Source organism: Notothenia coriiceps, unplaced genomic scaffold (genome assembly GCF_000735185.1).
Source record: "Notothenia coriiceps isolate Sejong01 unplaced genomic scaffold, NC01 NC01_scaffold00000339, whole genome shotgun sequence".
Taxonomy (NCBI): Eukaryota; Metazoa; Chordata; class Actinopteri; order Perciformes; family Nototheniidae; genus Notothenia; species Notothenia coriiceps.
The window spans coordinates 4,299,865-4,325,461 of record NW_011333040.1 but is presented as its reverse complement, the minus strand read 5'-3'; the positions used below and the strand labels follow the sequence as shown (position 1 = coordinate 4,325,461).

The 25,597-nt window shown below is 41.1% G+C and overlaps 2 protein-coding genes across 3 annotated transcripts in view; both read right to left on the bottom strand.

Moving 5' to 3' along the window:
* Positions 1-25,597, bottom strand: part of hfm1 (helicase for meiosis 1) — a 149,439-nt gene that overhangs the window by 81,775 nt on the left and 42,067 nt on the right. The window lies entirely within an intron of this gene.
* Positions 3,909-25,597, bottom strand: part of hhip (hedgehog interacting protein) — a 31,923-nt gene continuing 10,234 nt past the window's right edge. For both annotated transcript variants that reach the window (XM_010768490.1, XM_010768499.1), the window contains exons 5-13: positions 19,722-19,873; positions 18,258-18,431; positions 17,991-18,134; positions 17,648-17,766; positions 16,056-16,179; positions 15,080-15,219; positions 13,785-13,866; positions 6,850-6,998; positions 3,909-6,360 (exon numbers count right to left, since the gene is read on the bottom strand). In XM_010768490.1, the coding sequence (XP_010766792.1) occupies positions 6,164-6,360; positions 6,850-6,998; positions 13,785-13,866; positions 15,080-15,219; positions 16,056-16,179; positions 17,648-17,766; positions 17,991-18,134; positions 18,258-18,431; positions 19,722-19,873 (1,281 nt within the window). In that variant the 3' untranslated portion in view covers positions 3,909-6,163. The remainder of the gene's footprint in view (positions 6,361-6,849; positions 6,999-13,784; positions 13,867-15,079; positions 15,220-16,055; positions 16,180-17,647; positions 17,767-17,990; positions 18,135-18,257; positions 18,432-19,721; positions 19,874-25,597) is intronic.

The following is a 25,597-nucleotide window of genomic DNA, read 5'->3' as shown; positions in this document are numbered from 1 at the left end:
AACATGCACCACACATGTTTACACAGTCCAGATCCAATACTCTCACATGAATCAATATGTTGGAATCTGGAGTGGTTACAATTTATATTCAAAATCACAGCAAAGCAGGGCCAATACGGACAAACACAGATGTTAATGCACAACATTAATCAATGCTGCTCTCCCAGCTTCCCTGACAAGACATCATGACTTCATGTTGACACGTGACATCTGCCAAATGTACAACACACGCTGTACATTTAACAGGGATACTGTGGGACGGTGGAGAAGAGGTAACGTGCCGTTAGATCACAGTGGAAACAGTTATTCATGGTGAGTCAAACAAGACCTGAAGGGATGTCACAATCATGGTGAGTGTCGGGAGACGTTTCCAGAAAAGTGTCATGGGTGGACATGGGTGGTATCAGAAAAATCAGATGTTGGAGTCAGAATAATGGATTATGCTGAGGAGCGCCAGACATCAGGGGGGAATTAGCTAAAAAGCCTTGAGTTAGTGTGTTTAGGTAGTTACAGGAAAAAACCTTGAATCGTGGTGGTCTGCGTTTAAATCATTTTTGTTTTACCAGTTTTTTAAAGGGACCAGCCTTTTTTCTGCAAAATGATTTATATTATACATTAATAAACATTTGAAAAGGCCTTTAAGCAATAAAGTCATTAAAACACATATTTCACACCGATTCCAGACCTTTCGAGTTTCCATGTAAAACTGCGTAATATTATTTATGGATTTTCCACTGCGTAAGTAACCATGCTATACATTGGAACTGTGCTATGTTTTACCTCCACGTGCACATGAAGTTTAGTCTTGTGAAACCTCACCGCCACCTAACTATTCACTTAATGCTTATTTTTAGAGAATGTTGTTGAATTTACAGTCTTCACTATACACCTGGATCGGTTGCCATGGAGAAAAAGTTGTTAAAACTGACATGAACTCAGCACTGAGCAAGGTATAGTGAAAAAGATTGGGAATGACCTTTCAAGTTTGCAAAAGTAATAGGATTATGTAATAAAAGATCATTTTTAAATCTGTAGAGATATTTCGTGAAGCCACACATTTTACTAAGCTAGTGAATCTTAAAATAAGCTCTCAAAGTTTGAAGTACGTGTCAGTAAAGACATCTTTAAAATGTAGGCATTTTTTAGTTTTGGCCATAAATATGATTGGTGATGGACATATTACAAATGTCTATCACATTTGTCAGATGACCTTTCGTGAGTATAATGTTTTCCTCTAAAACAGTCTTTCAATCCCGCCTCAAAACACATCTTTTCAACTCTGTCTACCCATAAGTCCCCCCCCTCTCAATCAACTTCCTCTTGACTGCCTTTTTATTTTTTTTTATTTTACTATACTTACTTGTTTGCCTGTCCTTGTTTGTCTACCCTCCCTCATATTGTAAAACGTCTTTGAGTTGTGAAAAGCACAATATAAATAAAATGCATTATTATTATTATTATTAAATACAATGTTAGGTGACTCATACTTGTAGCATTTCAAATATTCAAAGGAAAATCTCCTGTTTGTTTCATCTGTGGAAAGATAAATGAATATATTAAGAAATATCTGTTTTAGTGATCCAAATCTCAAAGTAAAACCCAAAATATGCACAAAAATATAAGGCTAATTAACTCTAGACTCCTATGGTACCCCAAAATCCTTAGCGTTAGAGTTAGAAAACTGGTGAAATGTACTTTGAGGATATATAGCCAGGTTTTGTTCCCAATTTTAACCAAATGAGGCGGGGNGGGGGGGGGGGGGGGGGGATACTTGGATAACCAGCAGATTGTACTACACATCTACTTAGATACATTCTCGAAAACTAAGCCTCGCTGTAGTTCAGGCAGACATTGAATAGTCACATGTGTTTCACCTTACGCGTACCATCAATCCCTGCTGTACACCATGCATTCATTAGTTTGGAGTAGTTTAATACTTGTTTATTGGTAATACAGACACCTGTTTGCAAAGACGATCGGTTCATCTGACTAATTTGCCTCCCATGGCTCTATAGTTTCGGCTGTAGTTATTTTTTGATTGATCCTGAGGTCACCCTTTGTTTATATCAATTCATTATTTCCATGCTCCATTTCAATGACATGAGGCCGTATTGGATCTCCCTCAGGACGTAATGGGAAACAGATCAGAAACTCAAGTAAATACAGCATAATGAATTGTTCAAGTTTGTCTGGATGAGCAGAAACAGAATGACGTCTCTTCTTAATCACGGGGCTATTGTTTTTTCCTGTTTTTTCCCGTCTCCTCCTGTTACCCTATAAGTATTGCTTGTGCCGACTCTTTCACTCATGTATACAATATTATGGCATGCACTTCCAGCCATCTCAGTCCTACAAATATTTGGTATACAGGCTCCTCATGTTTATTCAAAGTACTGGGTTACACTGTTTGGGAAAGATAGACAGACAAGAGCCCTTTGGGAAGGAAAAAGAAAACTATTCCAAATGAAAAGTAATGATTCATGAACACAGATAGAGTATAAACTCAAATATACGCTGGGCTTCGCAGCACTATATTGGACAGTTCCACTTTATGCAATTTTGATTGGATCTGAACAGTGCCTAGTGAACTTAGTGTTGCATTACTCTAAATATGGCAGGGTGTGTGTGTGTGTGTGTGTGTGTGTGTGTGTGTGTGTGTGTGTGTGTGTGTGTGTGTGTGTGTGTGTGTGTGTGTGTGTGTGTGAGAGCAGAGTGAGGTGGGTGGTCTCCACTCACTATCAGTACAACACAAAGCCTCATTGGTATTTTGAGAAGGAAATTAATATTGCCATCAGCGGTGGCTCTTGCGTGTGTTCCTAGCTGCATGAATGTGTTTTGCGTACTTCTGAAAGTGAAGAATTTCCATTTCACAAGAGGACATTTTTCAGGCTGAACTTTGAGCGATGCCATGACGCAGCATGACGACACATAGCTGCCATCTCGGCTCGCTAGCTGTCAACTCCGCAGGCTTTTCCATTCAAGCGGGAGTAAGAGGAAAAGCCCAGGCCTGGTGCCACATTGGCGCTCATATAACTCAAACTGTTTCTCAACATCCTTCTCTTTACTCTCTTTACCTGGCTGCAGGAAAAATGGTCGGTGGAAATGTTGCAGCTGACTGTTCCAAGTACAGGTTTTATACTAAAGACCATCCCATTCTGACAAATTACGTCCGTATGTGTTCTTATTTCCAAAGGTTCCACCGTCCCAACATTTTCCAGTGAAATATTTTGGATTTTGGGCTATCTAATAACATGTTTTCTTTCAAGCTGCTATAAAGAAGACATCAACAATTCGCACTATGGTTTTTATTCTTGTAAATGCGTCTGTAGATTTCTCCTATATGCACCAAACGTAAACATTTGAAAATAGGTAATACAGAAATTGTCTTTAAACAACTCAGGGGGGTTTCATTGTGGTAACTATTTTTGTTACGTTATTCTCCTAGGGTTTCTCCTACCATTTTTGGAAAAATAGGCTTTTCAATGAACTAGTTTTTCCAGAAGTTATGCGCTGGATTATTTCTTGTCCGGGATCAGTGACTTCCGGGACACTCTTCCACAATATCTATAAAAACCTGTAAAATAATGAGTTAATATGAAAGTGTGTGAGCTTTAGAGGGTGTGCTAGGTAGATTATAATTCCATTTTGTTTTTAACCTTTGGACAGAGCCTGGATAACACTTCCCACTGAATAAAGATTTAAAATGTATACATTGTGAAGTAGGAATAATGACTACACATCTACTCAGGTTCAAATTGAGCTTTTTTTCCCAGGGAAGTTCTACTTTTCCAGTGACTTGGAGTAATATATACAAATTATATAGGCATCCCCTTCTGAAATCAAAAGTACATTTTAAGCTTTACCATTTATTGGTGAATACCAAAAACAAGAGACAAATATTTCTGACATGCTATAAATTTTAATAGACATATTGATATTTCTGTAGAGAAACAAAGTTATCCCTAGTTTTATTTACAATACAGGAATACAAAAAATGGTCACATACAGTACAATGGTAAAAACAACATAGAACTTAAATAATTATTTTATTTGTGTAACTACTTAAATAATGAAAATGGTTATTCTATTCACACCACGCCGTCTCAGCAGCTACAATGCAACTTTCACATTAAGTGCTAAAAAAAATTATAATTTTCCATTTTACAGCATGAATTCCATTTTGACCAGGTAGAGTTGATTTATTTCAGCAAACACAAGCAAAGCAGGAGATGAAAAAACAAATACATCTTTTATCGACATTGAACTTCAATTAACCATGATACTTGGAAACTTGTTTTTTCAAAATAAAAGTTGGGGAGAGAGCACATCTGCAACTGTTTGCCTTTGAAAATATGAAACACTGACTGGTTCTGACTCCTTTTATGGAATAAAAATGGCAAAAGATCAAATGTGGAGTTCTTAATAAGATAGTTTAAAAGAATATAAGCATGCATGTAAGTCTGCTGCATCTGTATTAACTTCGGGAATATCTGAGCACACATTAACGTGGCTCCAGACAATCCCAGTCTGATGTTTTCACTACATATAGGAGTCACTATATTGTAACCTTCAAACATTAGACAGATCCTCATCTTAAATCTGCTCCAGGATCTGCGACTCGGTGGCCCGAGACGTTTGATCATCTCAAACAGAGACACGTTTCTGACAGTGGGAATGAAACCACACGTCAGGGAGAATAATTAGATGGACTCAGCCAACTGCTCCGAATTACTCTCTGCAGGCACAGACATGCATTACTTTTACAGTGGGGGGGAAAAAGAAAAGGAAAATAAAAAAAGGTTTACGTGACTTTCTCAACAGAGGAAAAAGCTGCATATGTATAAGTACAAGAACATGAAATGACATGACCTGACAAGCTTAGTGTAAAACTGCTTTCTATAAACACCATTCTCTCCCATATATTATTACGCTTAAAAAAATAAACCCTCCTCTATCATAACAATAGTAATGCTATAGATTTTTTTTTTTTTTTTTTGCAATGCTAAGTAGTACTTAGGTAAGCTCTATTGGAAATATACATCACCGTATCTCTTCCCTTTGTAGTTTGAGTTGGGGTTCAGTGTGTGACGCAATGCAAGGAGTTTGTTAAACCATACCTGTGACGGTGTGGTGTGTGTGTGTGTGTGTGTGTGTGTGTGTGTGTGTGTGTGTGTGTGTGTGTGTGTGTGTGTGTGTGTGTCAATGTTACAACTACTCTCATTGCGCTTTTAATATATGTTTTTAATTCATTTTGAATAATAAAGTGAATGAAACAAAAATGAATACAGTGCATGGGAGCCAAAAACTCTGTTCAGATTGTTTGAAACTGGCTTTGACAAAACGTTCTCACTCCGTGGTTCCTGTTTCTGTGGAGGGGACAGTCCTCTGCCGGAGATCCATTCTGTACACTGATAGCAAGTGACTGTTGCAAAACAAAGTTTACACACCGTATACTGTTATAGCTTTTTATGACAATGTGCCCACAAACTAAAAACAACATCATAAGTGAGACGACATCACTCTTGTATTATAGCCTTTTGAAAAATGATAGCACTGGAGACCCACGACTGTCATTGACTTCAGAGTGTTCCTTCAAAGTCTTCATGTGAAGAGATTTATTCTGCTGGGTTTGAATGGACCATGAGTACAAATTGGATCTCAAGCCACGCTGCTCCTTACAATTTTGAATCCTTAAAAGTACCCCTGAACAATCAACTGTCTTCGCTGAAATGCCTCAAACCCCATTTATTGTTGGGTCTTAAGTAAGGCAACAGATTAGCCCCTTAAAAAAGGTCCAAAGTCTCGGTTCCTGCAAGCATTTTCTGAACGAGAGAGGAAATGTCCTAGTGGAACATCCATAACTTGGCCATGCGTATCAATCATCTCCTCTGCTGTCTCTCCGAAGTGTGAACACGGCTTGGATGCCAGGCCTGGTGCTCAAGAGCAAGTAGCTTATAGGCGAAAGTTTGGTTTGGTGAAGGATGAGGATGAGAAGCAGTCTGACAGGGATCCTGTGTGTATTTGTGAGTGTGTACATGCCTGTGTGTGTGTGAGGGAGATTAAGAGGCCGTGTTAAGGACACCTCGTTAGAGTCTGCTGGTGGTGGTAGGTAGATTTTTGTCAGCTGGGGGATGACAGCGGGGAGCAGCCCCCCTCTGCGCCCCTATACGATGTAGCTGGTCAGGTCCAGGAGGTACGAGGTCATGTCGATGATGTGGTCCAGAATGCCGTCCTTCTCCTGGTCGTTGGGCATGCCCTGCTCACTCTTCTCACACTGGGGCCCAGAGTAGCCGCTCTTACACAGGCACTTGTTGGGCTCCATACACACGCCTCCGTTGCGGCAGACTGGCTCACACTTGGCTACAGAGAGAGGAGAAAAACAGAGGTCGTAAGTAAAGCAAGATATAAAACAGAAGCGGGTTTTGTGTTTCATGAAGGATCAAATGTTTTTATGAAAATGTAAAAGAAAATAATATTGCACGTTTAACGCTGAATGCTCTGCAATAATAAATCTGGTTTACACATCTGGAATTTAACAGCACTTGGGTTGCCTTTTAAAAAAAATAATCATCGTGATGTCAACTTGTGCATCGGACTTTGGGTCACTTAAAAGCGAGTATCAGTAGGAAACAGCACTTTATATAGAATAACCATATTATTTATTATTAGCACATTATTATAATAATAAATGCTATAGTCAACAAGAAGTACAACACTTGCTATTGCATACAGTATGGCATATTTCTGTCATATCTAGTAGCCATGGATATTTGATAGGATTTTATACACATGGATGTTTATTCACATATGACTACACTGAAAGCAGCAGATGTTTAAAAGGACCCTCACCAACTCTGCAGAAGGGCCCCTCCCAGCCGGGGCTGCAGCAGCACTTTCCGGTCGGGGTGCAGTGTCCGTTCTTACAGTGTCGGGAACAAGCTGTCATCAGCAGCTCGGGGGGCTCCACCTGACGCTGGCACTCCTTCGGGGCGAGGGGCCTGCGACAGTTGGTAGAAGGAGGGAAGGTCAGTATGTGGGGGAGAGCATCACATAGCAGGCTAATGAATTAGAGGAAGTGGGGCGAGGCTGTAAATTATATTGATGCTTCATATTATTGAATAAAGTCACACACTGATAAAGTAATACTACTTCGTATCAGTCACACAATGGCAATCTCCGCATTTAAGCTATTTAGAGTATATCATTGGTTAGTGTATTGGTTTTAAGATGTTGTACGGCACTTGCATTAACACCATTTTCTAAATGTAAGAACTGAAACAATGAAATGTAAATCCTCGCACATAGACACCCAACAGACTGGATACAATTATAGTATCGTCAAAAATCAGTAGTTCCCAACCCAAGTAATTGAGGCTGAAATACTGTTTTCCTGTAAAAATGTGTTTCCCATGTGAAGTGGCTGGGTCAATCTTGTCTTTTGATCAGTTTAAATGTTGATTTTATATCCGATAATAGTGACAGAATGACACACTTTGGATTTCGAACCACTCTCTCGAATTCTGAACCCTAAAAGAACCCTTGAATATTTAACTGTGTTTGCTGAAATGCCTCAAACTCTCTGTCTGCATCCGAAAACAACAAGTGTACTCGAATTGATGTGAGACGTAAACAGCCTTGTATTGATTAAACACAGACTAGCTTAGTAACGTGTAAAGGTGTGTAGTTATACTCTAACTCCATGTTTGGACGATCTCATGTCCTGACACATGAAGTATATTGTTTAGATTCTACCTATTTTTCAGACTTTTGGCCAGTTACACTACACAGCTAATCAGCTCTGTGTTTGTTCTGTGCTCAGCTGCTGCGCCAAGCGGAGAAATTGGCAGAGTTCTGATGTTCCAAAACAGAAATGACTTCTCCAGAGTGCACAGGTTGTTTGATTGGACTTGGAATGGAAGGAGTCTGGTAAGAAGTTTGAAGACCCTTTCAGTGAGAAATCAAACACATCAGTTCTTAATTTCCAGATCAGTTTCCAAAAAGATTTGTGCAAAATAATAAATTAATGTTAAAAAATTGTTATTTTTGTAAAAAACTCACATCCAACTCTCATTGGCTGAGGTACGCAGTAATACTATACTAAGAATACTGGCAACCCTGTATAAAACATTTGACTCATAATGGTCATGTATCTTTATAGCTGTAGCCCTTTGTTTACTGTAAAGCTATTTTTGAATGTTACAACAAGTAGGATCAACAAATCTTCCAACATATGCTATGATCTCACACGATAGGCAGCGTTTGTTGATATGTAACCTCAGTGAGATAGCACTTTGGACGTGATGCACATTACAGCGTTCATTTTGTACCTTTCAAAAAGACTCAGCCCGTTCAAATATATGTCACTAAATGTTCCTATTATTTGTGTATCATTACATTTATTATTGTGTATATTCCAATATTTTGTCAACTCCTTCACAAATAACTGTAAAGCTGGAACATCCATTAGGCTGTCTTATTGTTTTAACTTAAATCCTACCTACTTGAAGAACAAAACAACACATAGGGTTAACACTGGATTACACTGGCCTCTGCAGATATAAACATGATTTTGAAAAATGCAGACACACACAAACACAAACATCTCCACACCATATGCGTCAAGTCTGAACACCAAAGACACATATTGTGATCATTCCATATTAAGACAAACATCCAGACACGCACAACAGCAAATGGGCTGCAACAGAATTATTTCATATCACGCTCTACAAATCTGGAAATAATACAGTGAGTTCAAATGTGAAGCGTCTGTTAGTGCCTGTTGCCCACACACACACACCAACACGTGTCTGTGTGTGCATATTTTGAGAGAGAGAGAGGGAGAACTGTAGTGTACGGACGTAAAAAGCTAATGAGGCAACACAGTTTACTTGACACTGATGGACACACACTCACACACTGACACACACACAGGCTTGGTAACTGGACTCCTGTGGACTGATGCTGGTATGAGAGCTGAAGAGCATCAGTAGTGAGGTCAGTGTGTATTTATATGTAATGCTCGGCCCATGGGAGAACAGGCCACATCAATCATGGCTGGGGAGCAAATGGTCAATCAGCAGGAGAAACTAAAACGGATGGAGTTCAGGACCCAGGACAACCAGGGTGATCATTCTCTAAAATCACCATGTTTCAAACTATAACTACAGTACATACACTCACTCTAAGATGCAATAGTCTGCTGTGGGTAAATGTGTGTAAATGCTATATTGGTTTTACCTACTGTATAGGACTGACTACGTGTGGAGAGACACATATTTCAGCGTCAAATACAAGATCTGTCAGTAGTTTGATAAATGACTGTAACTATGATATTGTTTGGTGATAATTGTATTTATTTGACTGTGCAACTGTTTACTTCCTACTTTGAAAAATGTGTTGCAAATGTTCTGACAGACAAACTGAGTGATGGCAGTGCACAGTGACAAAAGTGTGACTGTGTGTGTGCGTTAAAGTTGCTTTAAATGTAGAGGATGGAGGGGTGGAGAGAGGAGGAGGGGGGGGGGGGGGTTGATTCCCATGCTCCCATCAGCACCCAACTCCAGACTCCATCCATGGTGGCTTTTGTTGTTGCAGGCTGCATGCAGTTAAAAAAGAGCGAAGTAGGGAAGCAAACAGAAAGAGAGTAAGAGAGAGAAAGAGTAAGAGTCCCTGGAGGATTGGGGGGGTCTGTAGCTAACACTGTTAATAGCAAGCAGGGGTCAGCAGCGCTACTAAACAGTCTGTACGACTGCCAGGGTGGCTGTGAAAACAGCACCTGCTGGTAGCGCCACTTGACAAAGGCAGCTGGGTCAACAGCCACTGTGGGAATTTATCAACTTTGGGAGGGGTGGTGTATGTGTGAGAGCGAGGGAGTGGGAGAAGGGCGACAGTGCCCACACATGAGGTAGTTACATTGACACAGAAAGAGAGATGATGATGAGGATGATGATGATGACGATGAGGAAGGCAAATCATGTCATTATTACATAAAAAATAGAATGGAAATTAAGAAAGTCTAAAACTGAAGATGAGTTTAGAAATGACTTAACACACGCAGAGATAATGCAGAGTGTGAGGAAGATGAATGCTGATTAGGATTTCTGTTTTGTGCAAAAAACTGCCTTCCTTCTGTCCTTACCTCAGGGGAAGCTGAACATTAACATATCTTAACACTGACGTCCATTCAGGTCTGCACTGTGGATGATCTGCCTCAGATTTGTTCCTGATCTGTTTGATTATTAGGTTTGTCAGTGTGTGTGTGTGTGTGTGTGTGTGTGTGTGTGTGTGTGTGTGTGTGTGTGTGTGTTTAGCTTGTTGGCTCGCAGGGCCGGTTTGATTGACACGAGGTATATGTGAGAAAAGGGCTGTGGAGTGGTGTACATTGTGCGCCCTAACAATGGCTTAATCAAACGGCCCAGTGTGGTCTCTTTTGCTGTTTTGTCATCCGACTCCATTGTTTGGGGGCTTCTTTTGTAGCTTCATTCCTTGTTTTAATTGTGCAAGAAATTTACTGTGTATTGTAGGAGCCAGGGCTATTCAGTGCAACTGGCAAGCAGCTTTGTCAAGGGGAGGACCACAGCAGAGATGTAGGAAGATTTAGGAGGGATAGGAAAATAAAGAAAGGGCTTTTTTCTGCAGCGTGCTGGGAGCTAGCGCAACGCACGCTCACACAGGCTCACAGATGTGCATGTTCGCGTGTACGCACCACCCACACAGTTTATATCTGTACTCACAAAAAGACACACATACAGATAAATATATCCAGAAACGAGCACCCGCTGTCTCCTTCCCCTGTACATCCAGTGATTTGTGACTTCCATGGCTAATGCAGTTCATAAAGGAGGTCCCAGGACCCTATTCGAAGTGTCTTTTTAAGGTGCTCACTGTAATTCAATCAGTGCAGCCTGCAGCTGACAAAACCTGAACGTGTGAAAAGTCTTTCATAATGCTGCTTTTCTGTAGAGAGGGGCTGTAACCAATAGAGAGGCAAATTGCATTTTACAGCAGAAATCCGCAGGGGGTACGGCTCTATGTGTAACAATTGAGCTATTGCTGGGGACCAACTGTAAGGAGCTGATTCTGTCCAACTGCACGGGTGAAGTGCAGCCTGTGCCTTTTGAATTACGATATGATAAACATGTATCTGTGTGACTATGACTTCCATGACGTATTGCATAAACAGAGAGGCTGAAACAAATCCCTGTTTTGTGCTGTTTCATAATATCTTTGTTTGTTAGTAGGTTTCTTTCTTGCATTATTTCTCCAGGCATAAATATAATGATCTGACTGTATAAATAATTACGTTATCAAACGCAGACTCACTGGAAGTGAAAAGTAGCCAAACGTGCCCATAAATACCAGCCTAGAGTATATGTGCAGATTCAAGTTTCATTCAATTTGAAAGCAACTGCTTTGCCTTGTTACTGTATGATTAATGGCAAAATAGGAAGCAACAAGGCATAAAAACTTCAATATGATATTTGTATTTAATCAGAAAATAACATAATAATAATAATATTTATGTGTCCTGTGTTTGTTTAATGTCTTTTTTACATCTAAGTAAAGTACTTTGATTTACGTTGTTGCTGAAGTGTGCTGTACAAATACATGTATCTGGCCTTAGGTACAATATATGTGCATGGATGTTAATGTTTAACATATGGAAACAATATGTTAAGGAATAATGAAACTCTCAGTTAAACTAAGGATTCAGAGCTTTTAACTGCATCTCCCAGTCTTATTATAGAGTCTATATGATTGGAAATATTTCCATCCCTGCTGCTATACTAAAAACAAGCCCGGTCTTGCTCTCTCCCTCACATACACCCTCAGACCAAACACATTCAGCATGTTTCAAAATGCATGGTGGCCTATTTATTATTGGAGGGGTACTCCAACTGACAAACAAATACCTAGAAATGAAGTCATCTGGTCAGGACATGTTTACACAAACACTGCTGAAGGATTTTATGGCTGATGTTCCCCTGTAAGCCTTTGCCGCCCTCCCTAACAGTTCCTCTTTCCTCCCTCCATGTTCCCAAACACCCAGTTGATCAAAACACAACGCTAAATGCTATACTGAACCACAAAACCCCCCAAAACAAAGCTCTTTATGAGATGGTTTGAGGGTCCAGATGTCCTCGCATTATGGTAAATAAAAAAGGGGAGGACCACCAGACTTGATAGCGCGCTGAGGTCAGACACGTTAGCAACCCCATTCACTCCCCTCGTACCCCCTCTACATCCTCCTTGTAACAAGATCATAATAACGAAGCCAGAGTGTATTAGGAGTCAAGGCTCCAACACCACAGGGTCCGCACAGACTAAACAAGTCCACTTGATGGTGGAAAGAATTGTTCTTTGGGAGAAATGCGTCCAGCCACCAGGGCCCCTTTGAAACATCTGTGGTCTAATTAATTGCGCTAATGCCTGGGTGGCACTGTCATCAACCAGGAATAATCAAGCGCGGATATGTTTCTATTGTGATTCTGAGGCATGCAAATTCGTTTCTTCTTCTCTTACATTTTCTGCCTCTCTCAATTCATTTGAACCTAGCCTAAAGATGTGTCATTTGGGACTTTTCTTTGTATTTAGTTCATACAATTGGACCCAGACCTGAGCAGATGGGCCTAATCCCACTGGGTTTTACCCTCTCGACTTCCTGCTAAAGTGCTGATAAGAAGATAGGTAGAAACATCGGAGGGGTTCAGCTTGGAGCTTAATGTGCAATTGGTTTGAATTACAAAGTCTGCTTACGTTTGCAGTAAATGTTCTTTCTGCCAGGGTAATAAATCAGAAACAAATGCGTATACATCTCGACTGTATCATGTGGGATGAACTGATGCCCTTTCTGCATATTTTCAGTGACAAAATGTTTCTCACTTGCAAAAATTGTTTATAGATCCATCACCATCGGAACGGTTTCTAAAACTGCGATGCATATGGTAAGCATTATGACAGTGACACGCACACACATTTGAATGATGAACTTACACTCACACGCATGTCCCCAACACATTCAAGTTGTTTAACATCCATTCATTCAGGATTAGATTGCACAGAAATAGAGTGGACTGCACTGCTAAAAACCTACTGTGAGTCGGTGTGTATGTGCTGGATTGCTGCTGAACTCTTTCTACGAGATGAGGAGTAAAAGGTGCTCTATAAATGAACATGTGTGTGTTCCTACGGTTGCTACGTGTGCTAAAATACATTATATAGAGGTCTCTGTGCTTGACAACAGGTGCCTTTGTGTTTTCCCTGCTCTTAGCAGAATGAACTCTGCTGTCAAATGCTCTGAAAGTAACCAGAAGGCAATCGTTTCTAAGGAGAACACGGCCAGCTAAGTCAGTGTTGCTCTTAGCAATACTTTACACTAACATTTTGAAATGCTATGCTTATTCTCCACTTACTGCTCGGCATTTGTTTTGGCCCAGGCAGATAGTTCTATGAAGGGCAGGGGAGTTCTTGTCACAGCGATAAATCATGTGTGTGCAGAGGGGACCTGTATAAGTACTTAGGACTTGAGGAGGAACATTTGAAAGAAAGATTGCACTGTAATGCAATTTGATCAACGATAGATCAGTGGTTTCATAAGAGTCAGTTTCATGTCTTTTATGAGATACTGGGATCATAACAGTCACATAGTTACCATTAGACGAAAACTGCATTAAAAGGATGGCGGGCTAGATGCTGGTAACTCCATTACAGACTTAGACCCAACTGTATACCACCAGTTTACCAACATATGATGAAAAAGAAAATATATATTGTGAATGTACCTTTTGGGGTCTATCAGCTTGTAGAGTTTTGCAGTGTGGGACTGCGCCATGGTTTTACTGCTTGCCAGTATGTAGACTTCACCTGCAAAAGAGAAACAATCATTGATATTGGCCATCAACACAGTTGGCATTGCATATTCTTTGCAGAGCATATATCCAAATGATTTACTTTCCGGCCATTCATGCAATACCTGTTCCAAAAATAAGGACAAGAGGAGGAAATTAGACAAGAGTGGGGAAGACAAGAAGTAATAAGGAGAGGATGAGGAGAATGAGGGTAGCTACAGCTTCTGCATGGCTGCACTTGCCAAAGGAGTCTAAGAAACAGTTTAATGGGACAATTGGACACTCATGACTGGGAACCAGGCGGGTAATTTAATGAGGAACAAGCCCGCAAGAAAATTCCATAAGGGGACAAATTGTAAACATGTGTCCGTGGGGCCCATACAATGGGACACAAGCCCAACCCCTTCATGATTCTTGCACCAGTTGCAAATCATGATCAAATACAGGATCTTTTAAATACCTCGTCAAAGAATAACTCCAAGACCTGGCAAGAACTGTGATCAAACATTTCTGATGGCTGTGTGAGTGAGGAATATCATGTGTGAGTGTTAATCAGAAACAGCACAGCTGACAGTTAATAATTCTGAGTCTGGTGGGGGTCCAGCTGGTAAAATGTTCTGTATCATATTAGTCTGCTCACCTCAGCTCACCCTTTCTTATCTTAATGCTGCAGTCCCCCCAGGTAAACAGTAACACATCTCTCTGCCCATGCATAACATCGCCTCGTAGGTGGCCCGATAGGCAGTTTATAAATGGGTCTTTGGCGTATCCTTGCTATCTTATGGAAATTATAATTAATCCAGAAGGAAGTACGCACCATTTAATATCCTGTTGGGAAGCTGCCACAGGGGCAGAGTAAGAGGGATTTTTGTTCTGTAGTTTGGAGATCTAACTCCTAGTTGGCTAGGTGTTGCACATTTTCCAGATTGCAAATCGTGCGTCACGCTTTGTTTGTGCGAAACACTACAAAAATATTTTGAATAACCAAATGGAAAATTCCTCAACATGATGTTAACATTTGCACCATTGATAAATATACAAGAAAATTACACATGTTGTAAAACCTCAAAGTGATTCCATAAAATAAGTTCACACATATCTGACACTCATGTGGAAAACAGAGAAGGGAAGGGAGAAAAGGGAAAGAGAGCAAGGTCGGACATGTGTGTGTGTGTGTGTGTGTGTGTGTGTGTGTGTGTGTGTGTGTGTGTCTTATCATTGTCACTGACCTAGTTCATCCTCTCCAAAACCCAAGATGTGTCCCACCAGCATGGAGCCACAGGAGCCAGCTGGGCCCAGACACAGAGCTTTCTCCTGCCACTGCTCACCGCTGTCTGACAAGGTAGCCTTCTGGAGGATCCGCAGGTTACTGAAACAAACAAAACGTGTAGGTGAATTCCTGCAGTCGTTACTTTGTCAGTTTTTCTCATGTTCACTGTAGTATAATGCTCAGTATGTACTATTCATGACATGCACAATTCGCTGTATGATTAAAAAATAAAATGCGATTACATGAAAGCAGTACTTGGCAAATTAGAGTTGAGATTTGGAAACAGGGACAAGTTTGACTAGATGTTACATGGTTCGTTGACCCATGTTGCTCTTCCACCCCATGTCTCACATGGTGTTATTTAGGACCTCTGCTTTTAGTTTCAAAACAAACATCATGCCGGAGCCTTCACTTAGCCACAACAGCATGCCCTCAAATTGTAATGAGGCACCGAATTAACCGACCACACATTGTTTTAAACACAGTGCCAACTCCAGATAGTGTACTTCCCCCTGCTATTTACTTCCTTTGTTTACTCAAGCGTCAGTGTTTGACATCAGCAAAGTAGGATAAATTACAAACCAAAGAAAAGTGTGAACAGCACCGAGCAGGATGTTCAATTCTCCATTTACACTGAGTGGGCCGTGCCGCCGTGGTGACAGTAACATAAAACTTGTTTTCCCCCACGTGGATGGAACTTTGTCTTTACTTTGGCAAGTGCCGAAGCAAGGGACAGATTTCAGTGTGAGAAGAGTTATGTTGATCTCAATAGGACTTAAGATGTTTGTCCTATAACTCATTATTCAAGTGTGTACTTGAATGTAATGGTCATCGAAAAGCTATGTTTGTAAAATGGTGCAGTGTGCAGGGAGTCCATCTGGATTTCACAACATGTCTTTTTCAGTTTTGTACTGTTTCAGCTTTCTTATTCTTACCCATTTTTGTCTCCAAACACGTAGCTGCCATAAAGTCTTCTCGACTGGCAGCCCCTGTAGATGAAGCCCCCCACAGGTGGAGCTCCTCCACTGGACTGCAGGTCATAGACCGAAGGCTCATTTTCTGGAGAGGGACAAGGAGGAAAGGTCATCAGTGGTTTGAATCTACTTATTTGCTCAAGAAACAATTAAACTGCTGCCTATAATAGCAAGTGCTGTTTTGTTGGTGTTTAAATAAAAAGAATAACCTTAGTTTAGTCAGTTTATTGAACATGTCAGAAACAAAAACATACAACAATAATATATATACTCTTTTTTTTCCCTTTTTCTTTCTCACTCAAATTAATAATTATAACAAAGTACAACAAAAAATAATAATAACAACAACAACAAAAAAAAAAAAATTATTATTATTATTCTCAAATAGTCTCTGTCATGTTCAACAGGGGCAAGAAGAAGCTTAAAAAACTTTTCTGGTCCTACCCCCTCTAGCATATAATTTTTCTTATAAATAAAATATTAGGTCAACGTCATCAGTGACATGTTTGTCTTTTGTCAGTAGTCTATTTGAGATAAAGATTGTGTGGAAACTCAACCAGATAAGAAGAAACAACAAAGAGTGAATTTTGATTTAAATTGGACAGCAATATACAGTATTTGACTTCTTCCTTGGCAGACATCTTAGACTTAACAATGTCTTTAGGGCAGAGGATTTAATAATCTTCTATTCAAACATGGTGAATATGGCAATATAGCATGTTTTCTGGATTACAGCGGTCTTGGAAAAGAGCGGCTGTGGCTCAGTGGATAGAGGGCTGGACTTCGAATCAGGGGGTAGCAAGTTCGAGTCCCACTGCAGTCAGCATGTCGTTGTGTCCCTGGGCAAGACACTTCACCCCAAATGAGTCCTGTGGGGATTGTCCACAGTCGCTTTGGATAAAAGCGTCTAACAAATGACATGTAATGTAAATATGAATGGAGGTTTGCTGCCCCACAGCATATTGAATTGTAGTGAGACATCAGGGTTGATTTGGGTTCCCAAAACAACATTGATTGAGGCAAAGATAACTAGCCCAATTTAATTTGGAACAAACAGCTGTGATTTGTTTTATTGTGAGGAGAAGTGTAAGCATTGCGAAGGAACTGCTGTTATTGATTATTTTCTCAATGTGAGAAGAACTGGGCCCTTCTCAGCTGTGTTTTCAACAATACTCAACCATCATCTAGACAGTTATTGTTGTCGACAGGTTCAAATCTTACTCGTGGACACGATATTACATTCCCCTGGCAAATATACACTCCACAAGGGGGGAATCTTTCGAGATCACATCATTTTTATGTTCAACCTTCGCTGTCTCTGCACTCGACCCGGGGTGTTTTCTGAACTTGCTGCCAAAACACCATGTTCTTACAAAATGAAAGACAGTCGTGAAAACAGATGTCATTTTCAGCGGAATAAACGTGAAGCCAAGAAATTGATATATTCTCATGTCTTTCTCAAGACGTAATGCCATCAAACAAAACACAGACAAATGTTGCAATCAGTTATTTTTATCATGAACTATGTTAACATTGCAAAATAATGGGCTCACCATAATCTTTGCCCGGAGTTATCTCCAGTATTCTTCCTGCGGATGTGTTCTTGCCACTGGTGTCTGTACAGAGCATCAGGAGGCTTCCATTGTCCGACTGAAGCCGATCCACTGCACACCTAGGGTTCAGAATATCAGGGGTTAATACAGGAGAAACACCAACCAACTGCACATAGCAAGTTGGCCTAAGAGCAGAGTTTATGAGAAACCTTTCTGAAAATACATTCATGAAAACACAAATTCAAATTCATTGACAGAAAAGAAAGGTGTTCAAAGTTTGATTCAGTCGCACTACCCCAATATTGAAGGAACAGCTGTTTAGTTCTTCAAGTGTTCCACTCACCTGCCTGGGTCATGTAATCCATGAGCAAATATTTCAGGTGGCTGGTTGGTGCTGTTGAAGTACGGGTTGTTCCGCGGTATGGAGTAAGGGGATGTGCAGCAGTCTGTGTCCACATCTACCCTCAGGAGGGACCCTGTGAAATCACTGCATTCAAAAACACAAAGAAAATACACCTTCACGATGGTGGGAGCTACGAAGTGATTCAATGGTGTTACACACACCAACACTTGATCATTGATAGTGTGTTTCTCAGACCTCTGATCTCACCTGAGTCCATCCATCTCCTCCATATCATCCAGGGTGATCATGCCATCTCCGAGGACGATGTGCAGCAGACCATCAGGGCTGAACAGAAGCTGACCTCCAAGGTGCTTCCTGTGCAGCTCGGCCACTTCCATCAGCATGCGCACCGTCCGGGTGTCCACCTGGTTCGGGTTTTTCCTAACAAAAAAAATAAATGTCATTTCTGTCAGAGGGTGCAAAAATAATGGTTGCTACACTACAAAGTAACATATATATATAATCGAAATACCTACATGTTTCAATACACTCTCATGTACATATTTGAATTATACACTGTGTTAGGGTCTTCGTAAGTATTTTTTTGGGGCAGTTGGCTCTTGATTGCTTCAAAATAATTGCCATTTAATGTTTTGCTATACTTCGTGAGAAATTATTTTATACATAAGTACCCACTCATGTCATTACTTGAATAATTATGTTGGTTGATAAAATGCTCCCAAGGCATGGATAAGAAATGCTGACATGCATAATACACTTTACAACATCCAACATTAAATGAGTTTAAATGGTTAGCTGTCTGGAGACATTTAATCTAAAGCATTGTCTAAGTAAGACCAAGACCGTGGGTGGGGATATAACACAATGTTGCACAAGTTCTTATGCAAAGTGGGGATTTGGCTTTACAGTATCAGCAACAAATATTTCATGATGTGTTATTTTGAGTACGTAGTCATTTCTCTATTCGCCCCTCAAATGAAAGACTATACGCTGCAATCACCGTGACTGCATGCCAAGACTATAATGAAGATTACATCATTAAGTTAAACATACAACTGTGATTATGCAAATTAAAATGTAACACTTAAACACGTTCGTGAGAGAAGATTGTTTTCTTAATTACAGGTCATTGTCAAGGGAGTGTGAGGTATCGACACAGCGAAAGGCAAACGTCGCTATCATCACAGGAGTGTTGCAAATAAACGCCCATGTTACGCTGTGAGCTCTTAAAGCTTTCGTATTTACTGTGGTTCCTATGGTTTCTGGCAGAAATGTGTCAAATAAGTGTTGTTGGATAGGAACAGCCTATTATAATACATTCCTTTTAGGGTTTTACAATACTTTTTTTTTTACAACATCCAATAAGTTTCCATTTCATCCTATTCTTATTTCATTTAAAAAGGTTAACAATTCTACAAATTGTGCTTTTTGAATTTTGAACCATTAGCAGTAAAATGAGAGATGTACTGAAAAGCAATTTGTGGGAATTTACACCAATCGTCATGCATCGCTACAAATTACGATGGACCACGTTGTAAACTGTCCTGTGTTTTTCGGCGGTTAAATTAGTGGGCCAGGCATTATCCATCCCCAATAGTTAATGGCTCAGTTAAACGTATGTAGACTACGAGGCAGCTGAGGATTGGGTTTCCTTTCAGGCAGTGAACGGCCCATATTTAAGGTAGATTTGGCACACACTTCTCCCATTACCTCGAAACGGTGTATTCAACCACACGGAGAATGTGGTCGTGTGGTCCGATGGCCCAGCGCTCCTGGTTGGTGGTGTAGGAGACGTAGAGCTTGCCATTCTTCTTGTAATTGGGGTGGAATGCCAGGCTTAGCAGGCCCCTTTCATCTCCACCCTGCAGTCAGATGAGAAACACAAAAGATCCAGGAGTTAATTATGTCCCTCCTTGGCTTCTGCTCGGGCTGGAATCACCCCCCTCGGTCATCTTCATCATCACCCGGACCACTACATGCAGCCTCTACACACCCCTCACCCCCCACCTTCTTTAATTCTTCACCCTCTCTAATCCCTCTTTTTTATTTATCCATCACATTCCCTTTCACACCCCTGCTATTCTCCCATTCTCTCTTTTCCCACCCTCGCCTGTTTCACTTCACACCTTCACCAACCTCCTTGAATATACCATTACCAACCATTATAAAGCATTTGACTCTGGGTAGAGCTGCGCCTCTTCTACAACCCCCCCCGCCTTTACGCAGTCTTCTCTGCAGCCTGGTTATGTGCGCTTGTCCACAGGGTCGTGGGGCCCCTGTGACGCTCGGGCCCTCCCGGTGGCCTCCATTGTGCAGTGATTTGTGTGTGTAATCTTTGGGGGATATCCGTGAATGCTACGCTGAGTGGCTGAAAGAATTTATTAGCTCACTCACAGTTCATAGAGAGCACAAAAGTGCAGAGTGCTTCAATCCGTGCTTTTTGCTCCCCGTCCCCCTCGCTCTTTACTGGTTTACACAAAATCCATGCAAAATGCAAGGCTTGGAGGGGGAGGTGGTGGGGGGGCAGAGAGCTGCCAACTCCCACTGTCTTGGCAACATGTTTAGAAAACATCTAAATTGCTTGTGTAATATGTAAACCTTTGTCTCACCCCGGAGGCAGCTAGATCAGTTGTCACTACCCTGGTGGTCCTCCCATCATAGCTGTAATAATCAGCTTCAGCAATTCATTCCCTAGGCAAGACAGGCCAGGTCGGCCCTTTTTCTATGTTTTACTCTCCCTCACTATTTCTTCTTGTTCAAAGAATGAACAGAATGCTAGACTTAGGTGTGAATAATGTTTATAAAGTGCTCTCTGTGTGATTGTATCCCTCTAAAACAGCTTGATTCTTTTTTTTCCACTGAGGAAAGCAAAAGTGATGCATCACGCAGAGAAGTTATCTCACTCATGGCAAACAAACAAGTATCATTTACTAACACAGCTGTCTCATTCTCAAGGTATTCCCTCAAAATAGTAGAAGGAAGAAAGGAATTCAGGAAATATATATACATCAGATTTGAACATTAGTGGCAGGCTCTTGATAGGTGTAGTCTAAGTCACAGGCCAAGGAAAACTAATAATAAATCGGTGTTCAAATCTCATAGTTCTGTTTGTATTGCATTAGACTCGGCCGAGTCAAACACAGCAGTGACACACGCAAATGCGAAAGGGATGAGTCTTCGCAAAGGAATGAACTTGAAGTACCAATGAGCCACAACAGAGACCCTAATAATGAGCCACACGAGTTCTATCAATCTGAATATAAAGTGAAAGCTTGTGAAAGTGGACGAATAAATCTCCACCCCAAAAAGCGGTTCCTCCAAAGCGAGTTTATGAGAAAAACTAAATGTCAGATCATTGAACTCAAATCAAAAACGAGTTATGTGGGAGCCGATACAACACACGATACAGCTGGATATTAGTCAGAGCAGAGCAGAATGCACTTTGCCAAAGAATGGCAAAAGGTTTCATCTTGGGAAAAGAGATTCTCAACTTCACCTTAAAATGCTGGATCCATATGTTGAATTTGGGGATGCAGTGACCCTCATCCCTAAAATAAACTCACCATAGGGGGAGTGGGTCAAAGACCACAACTCCAAAGAGGCCTAGATCCGGAGCCAAAGGGGGACCACCAAGATACACTGTGGTTAAATGGGCTGAAATATAAGGTCTCCAGCTAATGACTAGCTCCTTCAGCAGCAGGCGAACAGCAGGGCTCGCAATGGAGCCATGATAAACAAACAGTGCATCAGAAAGGCTTTTACTGCAGAGGAGATACCTTGATTAAAAGAAGACTAAGTGCCAACCTGTTGCTGCTGAGCATTGATCATCCTGCCAGAGCTGCGGTAGGTAAGATATTATTGGCACGACACAAAAAATAATATACTGTACAAACAAGCTCATTTAGAAAAACGCCAGGTCTCACATATCGTCAGCTTTAAAAGTTAATTTAGGGGAATTCAGCTTCAACATTGTTGCTTTAAAAGTTAGATTTAGGAGTGTTTCTTTTGCCTTGTCTCATGGTACATTTACAGCAGTTTAAAATATGCTGTGTTGTGCTGTACTTTTCACCTTCAGCACATAAGATGACAACATAAAATATAGAGGTAGCTTCCACAGTCTTTTTAAAAAATTGCAAACACTCACATTAATAATAATTTACTTTTGCCTGCCATCTCCAAACCTCAAACTATACAAATGACTCTGCTGTGTCAACTCAAAGCACATTCCATACTCCATTTTTCCCTTGAACATCTTTGAGTTTTTTTTTTACGACTGCCATCATTCTTCCACAGCCAGGCAGGGGGTTCTGATTGAATTTCTCATGAGGTATTATCTCTTCATTTTTCACAAACACCTGCCTCTGCATTCCTCTTTTCCCTCCAATTCTGTTCTCTGGGGCTCCGGCTTTGGCCCTGTCAAAGTGTTGGCGTCGCTCCACAGAAAGCTGGGAAAGTGAGGTGCAGACTCGGTTGTTATCTCACATCTCACGGCGCATTACATGGAATGCTTGTCCTGTCTGAGCGGTGGAGGCAGCGACACACACACACACACACACACACACACACACACACACACACACACACACACACACACACACACACACACACACACACACACACACACACACACACACACACACACACACACACACACACACACACACACACACACACACACACACACACACACACACACACACACAACGCTACAATTTTCAATTCTGCGTGCTGCAGCTGTCTTTGAGTCCCAGTGACGCGCGTGTTGGCTCATGTATTGTTACCCTGGACCTTTTGATCCTTCCTCATTGGCTCGTGGGCAAACCGCCACTAAAAGACATTCCACATGGCTTGATTGGAGCAAAACAATGTCTACGCCCTTCACTCAAAGACTACCTGAAGCTTTTGCACTCACAACTCCCTCCCTCCCTCACACACACAATACACACACTTCCCGCGTAGTATTCTCTGCTTTTCCCTTGTACAATGAGACTCAAATCTCCACTGAAACTCCTCCACCGGTTGATACATAAATCCTGTGACGATTTCACAGCAATCTCATGCATCTCCTACCAACAAAGAATAAGATATAATCTATCTTCTGAACCATGAAATTCATTGAATGGACTTTTTCTGGCCTTACGCTGAGGATCATTGTGAGATCAGTTTGAGTTATGGCGAAGATGAGGCCACTATTTTTAGTCGTCCGTATTCAGCCCTGATGGCCGTTGAGAATGTAGAGCAGCTGTCAGCGGAGCAGGGACAGAAAGAATAACATGCTGTGACTTATTTGTTTAAGCAGCGAAATATTTTAATGCGGGCCCCCTCGCCCCTGTTACACGGGCTAATGTCAGTGGACTGTCAGCTTTGGGTGGCTATGCTCAGATGTCTGCATTTATAAAACTCACTGTCACTACCGCACGCGCTACTCTCGAGCGCCTTTTTTCTTGTACAGAGCAAGATGCTGTTAGTCTGAGAATTGCTGTAATTAGTAGAGAATTGTACTGTACAAAGAATATCATCTGAAGTTATATTTTGTAATATATCTTCTGTTGAATTTGTTGTAGAAAAACAGACAGCTTCCAAACTGAAGCAACACAATCTTTTGTAATTGGTTTCTATTGTTGTTTTATGACAGGATGTTGCAGTCAGTATACTGTATGGGCAAAAACAGATTGGTGTTTGGTATAATGCAAAAGTTAAAAACAATTAGAACAGGAGTTCAGGGGATTTTACTACCATGTCAAAAACATGTATTTTAACGAAAACCAATAGGCAGCTTAAAGTGTATTCCCTTTCCTTCTTTAATCAAAAGTATTTGCATTGGTATTGGACTAAAACGTCCAGTGATAGTCAGCACATTGGTAAAAATAATCTAACTGGTCTACATGCACTCATTCTGAACCACATCCTGTAGCAGGGCCCTGTCCAATCAGGGGGATTGTCTAACATTCACCATCATGGTAGAGGTGTGTGAATGTGAGCTAGTTGTGGAGAGACCACTGCGATGATGACATGGATAGTGTGTGTGTGAATGTGTGGTGGGTGGGTGGGTGAGTGGGGGGGGGGCTTGAGTATAGAGATTGGATTTCAGGAGAAGAACACCCACAGCGCAGCTAGGAGCCCACACCACCACAGCACAGCATTGTTTCTGTGCAGTTCAGCTTAATTGGCACCGGGGGGATCCGTGGAAGGAGGGGGATAGAGGAGCAGAAGGAAACACAGAACATTACAATCAAAGCATGTGCATGGAGCTGATGATAAACCCGTTATCTGCCCTGTCTCCCGGGGGCCTGGGTTCCTCTCTCTGTATAAAGGCAGCTCCATCCTGTTGATGCTGCCAGTAAACACCTTAGCCCTCCTTTGGTTCTGTTCACCCCGTGTGGCTGGGAGCCCAATCCGCCAGCCAACATCACAGAATAGGACTCCTGAGGCCTGCGGGGGATCGAGCCACGTCTAATTGTCATAATGATCACTTTATCCACAACCAGTTTGGATTGAATGGTGATAAGGGAGCACAGCAGAGCAGCGAGAGCATACCGCAGGGGGCAGTTGCATATTCAATCGCTGTGCTCCGTTTGAGTCCTTGTAAGCAAAGGGTCTTGTCAGTGGACGAGCAGGAGGTAGCGTGATAGATAAACTTCCTGTCTGGGAGTGTGCCCCACATCTCGTGTAATCACAAAAAATTCCAAACAATTCTCAAATTCAAAATCCGAGATGCACCAAGGATTACTGGTTACAAATAGTATGACATTGCCCTCATGAGTGCAGTGTCTTTGCGATTGAGATACCCATATAGAAATCTTAGAACTACAGGTTATGTTGTATTGTAAAAATGTAAGTTCAAGTCTCGCCACATTTCCAATGTTGGAAGGAAGACAATCAGAGATCTAGCATCACAGCACAGTCCACAATCGGTTGCATATATATTCTTTATGAAACAACTGTCGTAACAATTCCTAAAATGCTGCAACCGACTCTAAAGTCCTTAATGACATAAGATACCTCATGTGCACCTTTTTTTTTTTTTAACAGCTCTGCCTATGTTTATTTTTCGCAGAGTTGGCGCAAAGCCAAACAGAAGTTGAGCCCTTTTTATATGCGCCCCTCAACACCCCTATCATGTCCCCTCTTCTTGCAGGTGCATTTTCATGATGGTAGGGGGTAAAGCACACAATATACAGTAAATGCTAAATAGATGCTTATTGCTGTCAAAAAACAACAGACATATCAGTCTTTTCAATCAAATCAAAAGGATATCAGATAGTTGATAAACATTGTTTTCAAAGTGAATACAAAGTGTAGACAATTTGATCCAGTCACTACGAGAGGTAAATAGTTAAGACACGATGTTAAGTATTAGGTAACCATGTGGGACGTAAGAACCTTTATAGGAACAATATGGGAGAGATTAAGAAAGCCATTAACCCATCTTGTGCGAATTAGCAGAAAATTAGCAGTGAGCACAATGTGTGCTGTATGTACAGTTAATTAGCAGATAATAGCGTAATGATTAGCCACGGTCACATTTGATGAATGACTGCTTGTTTGGTGTAATTATATAATTGAATACTAATAGTGAACAGGCA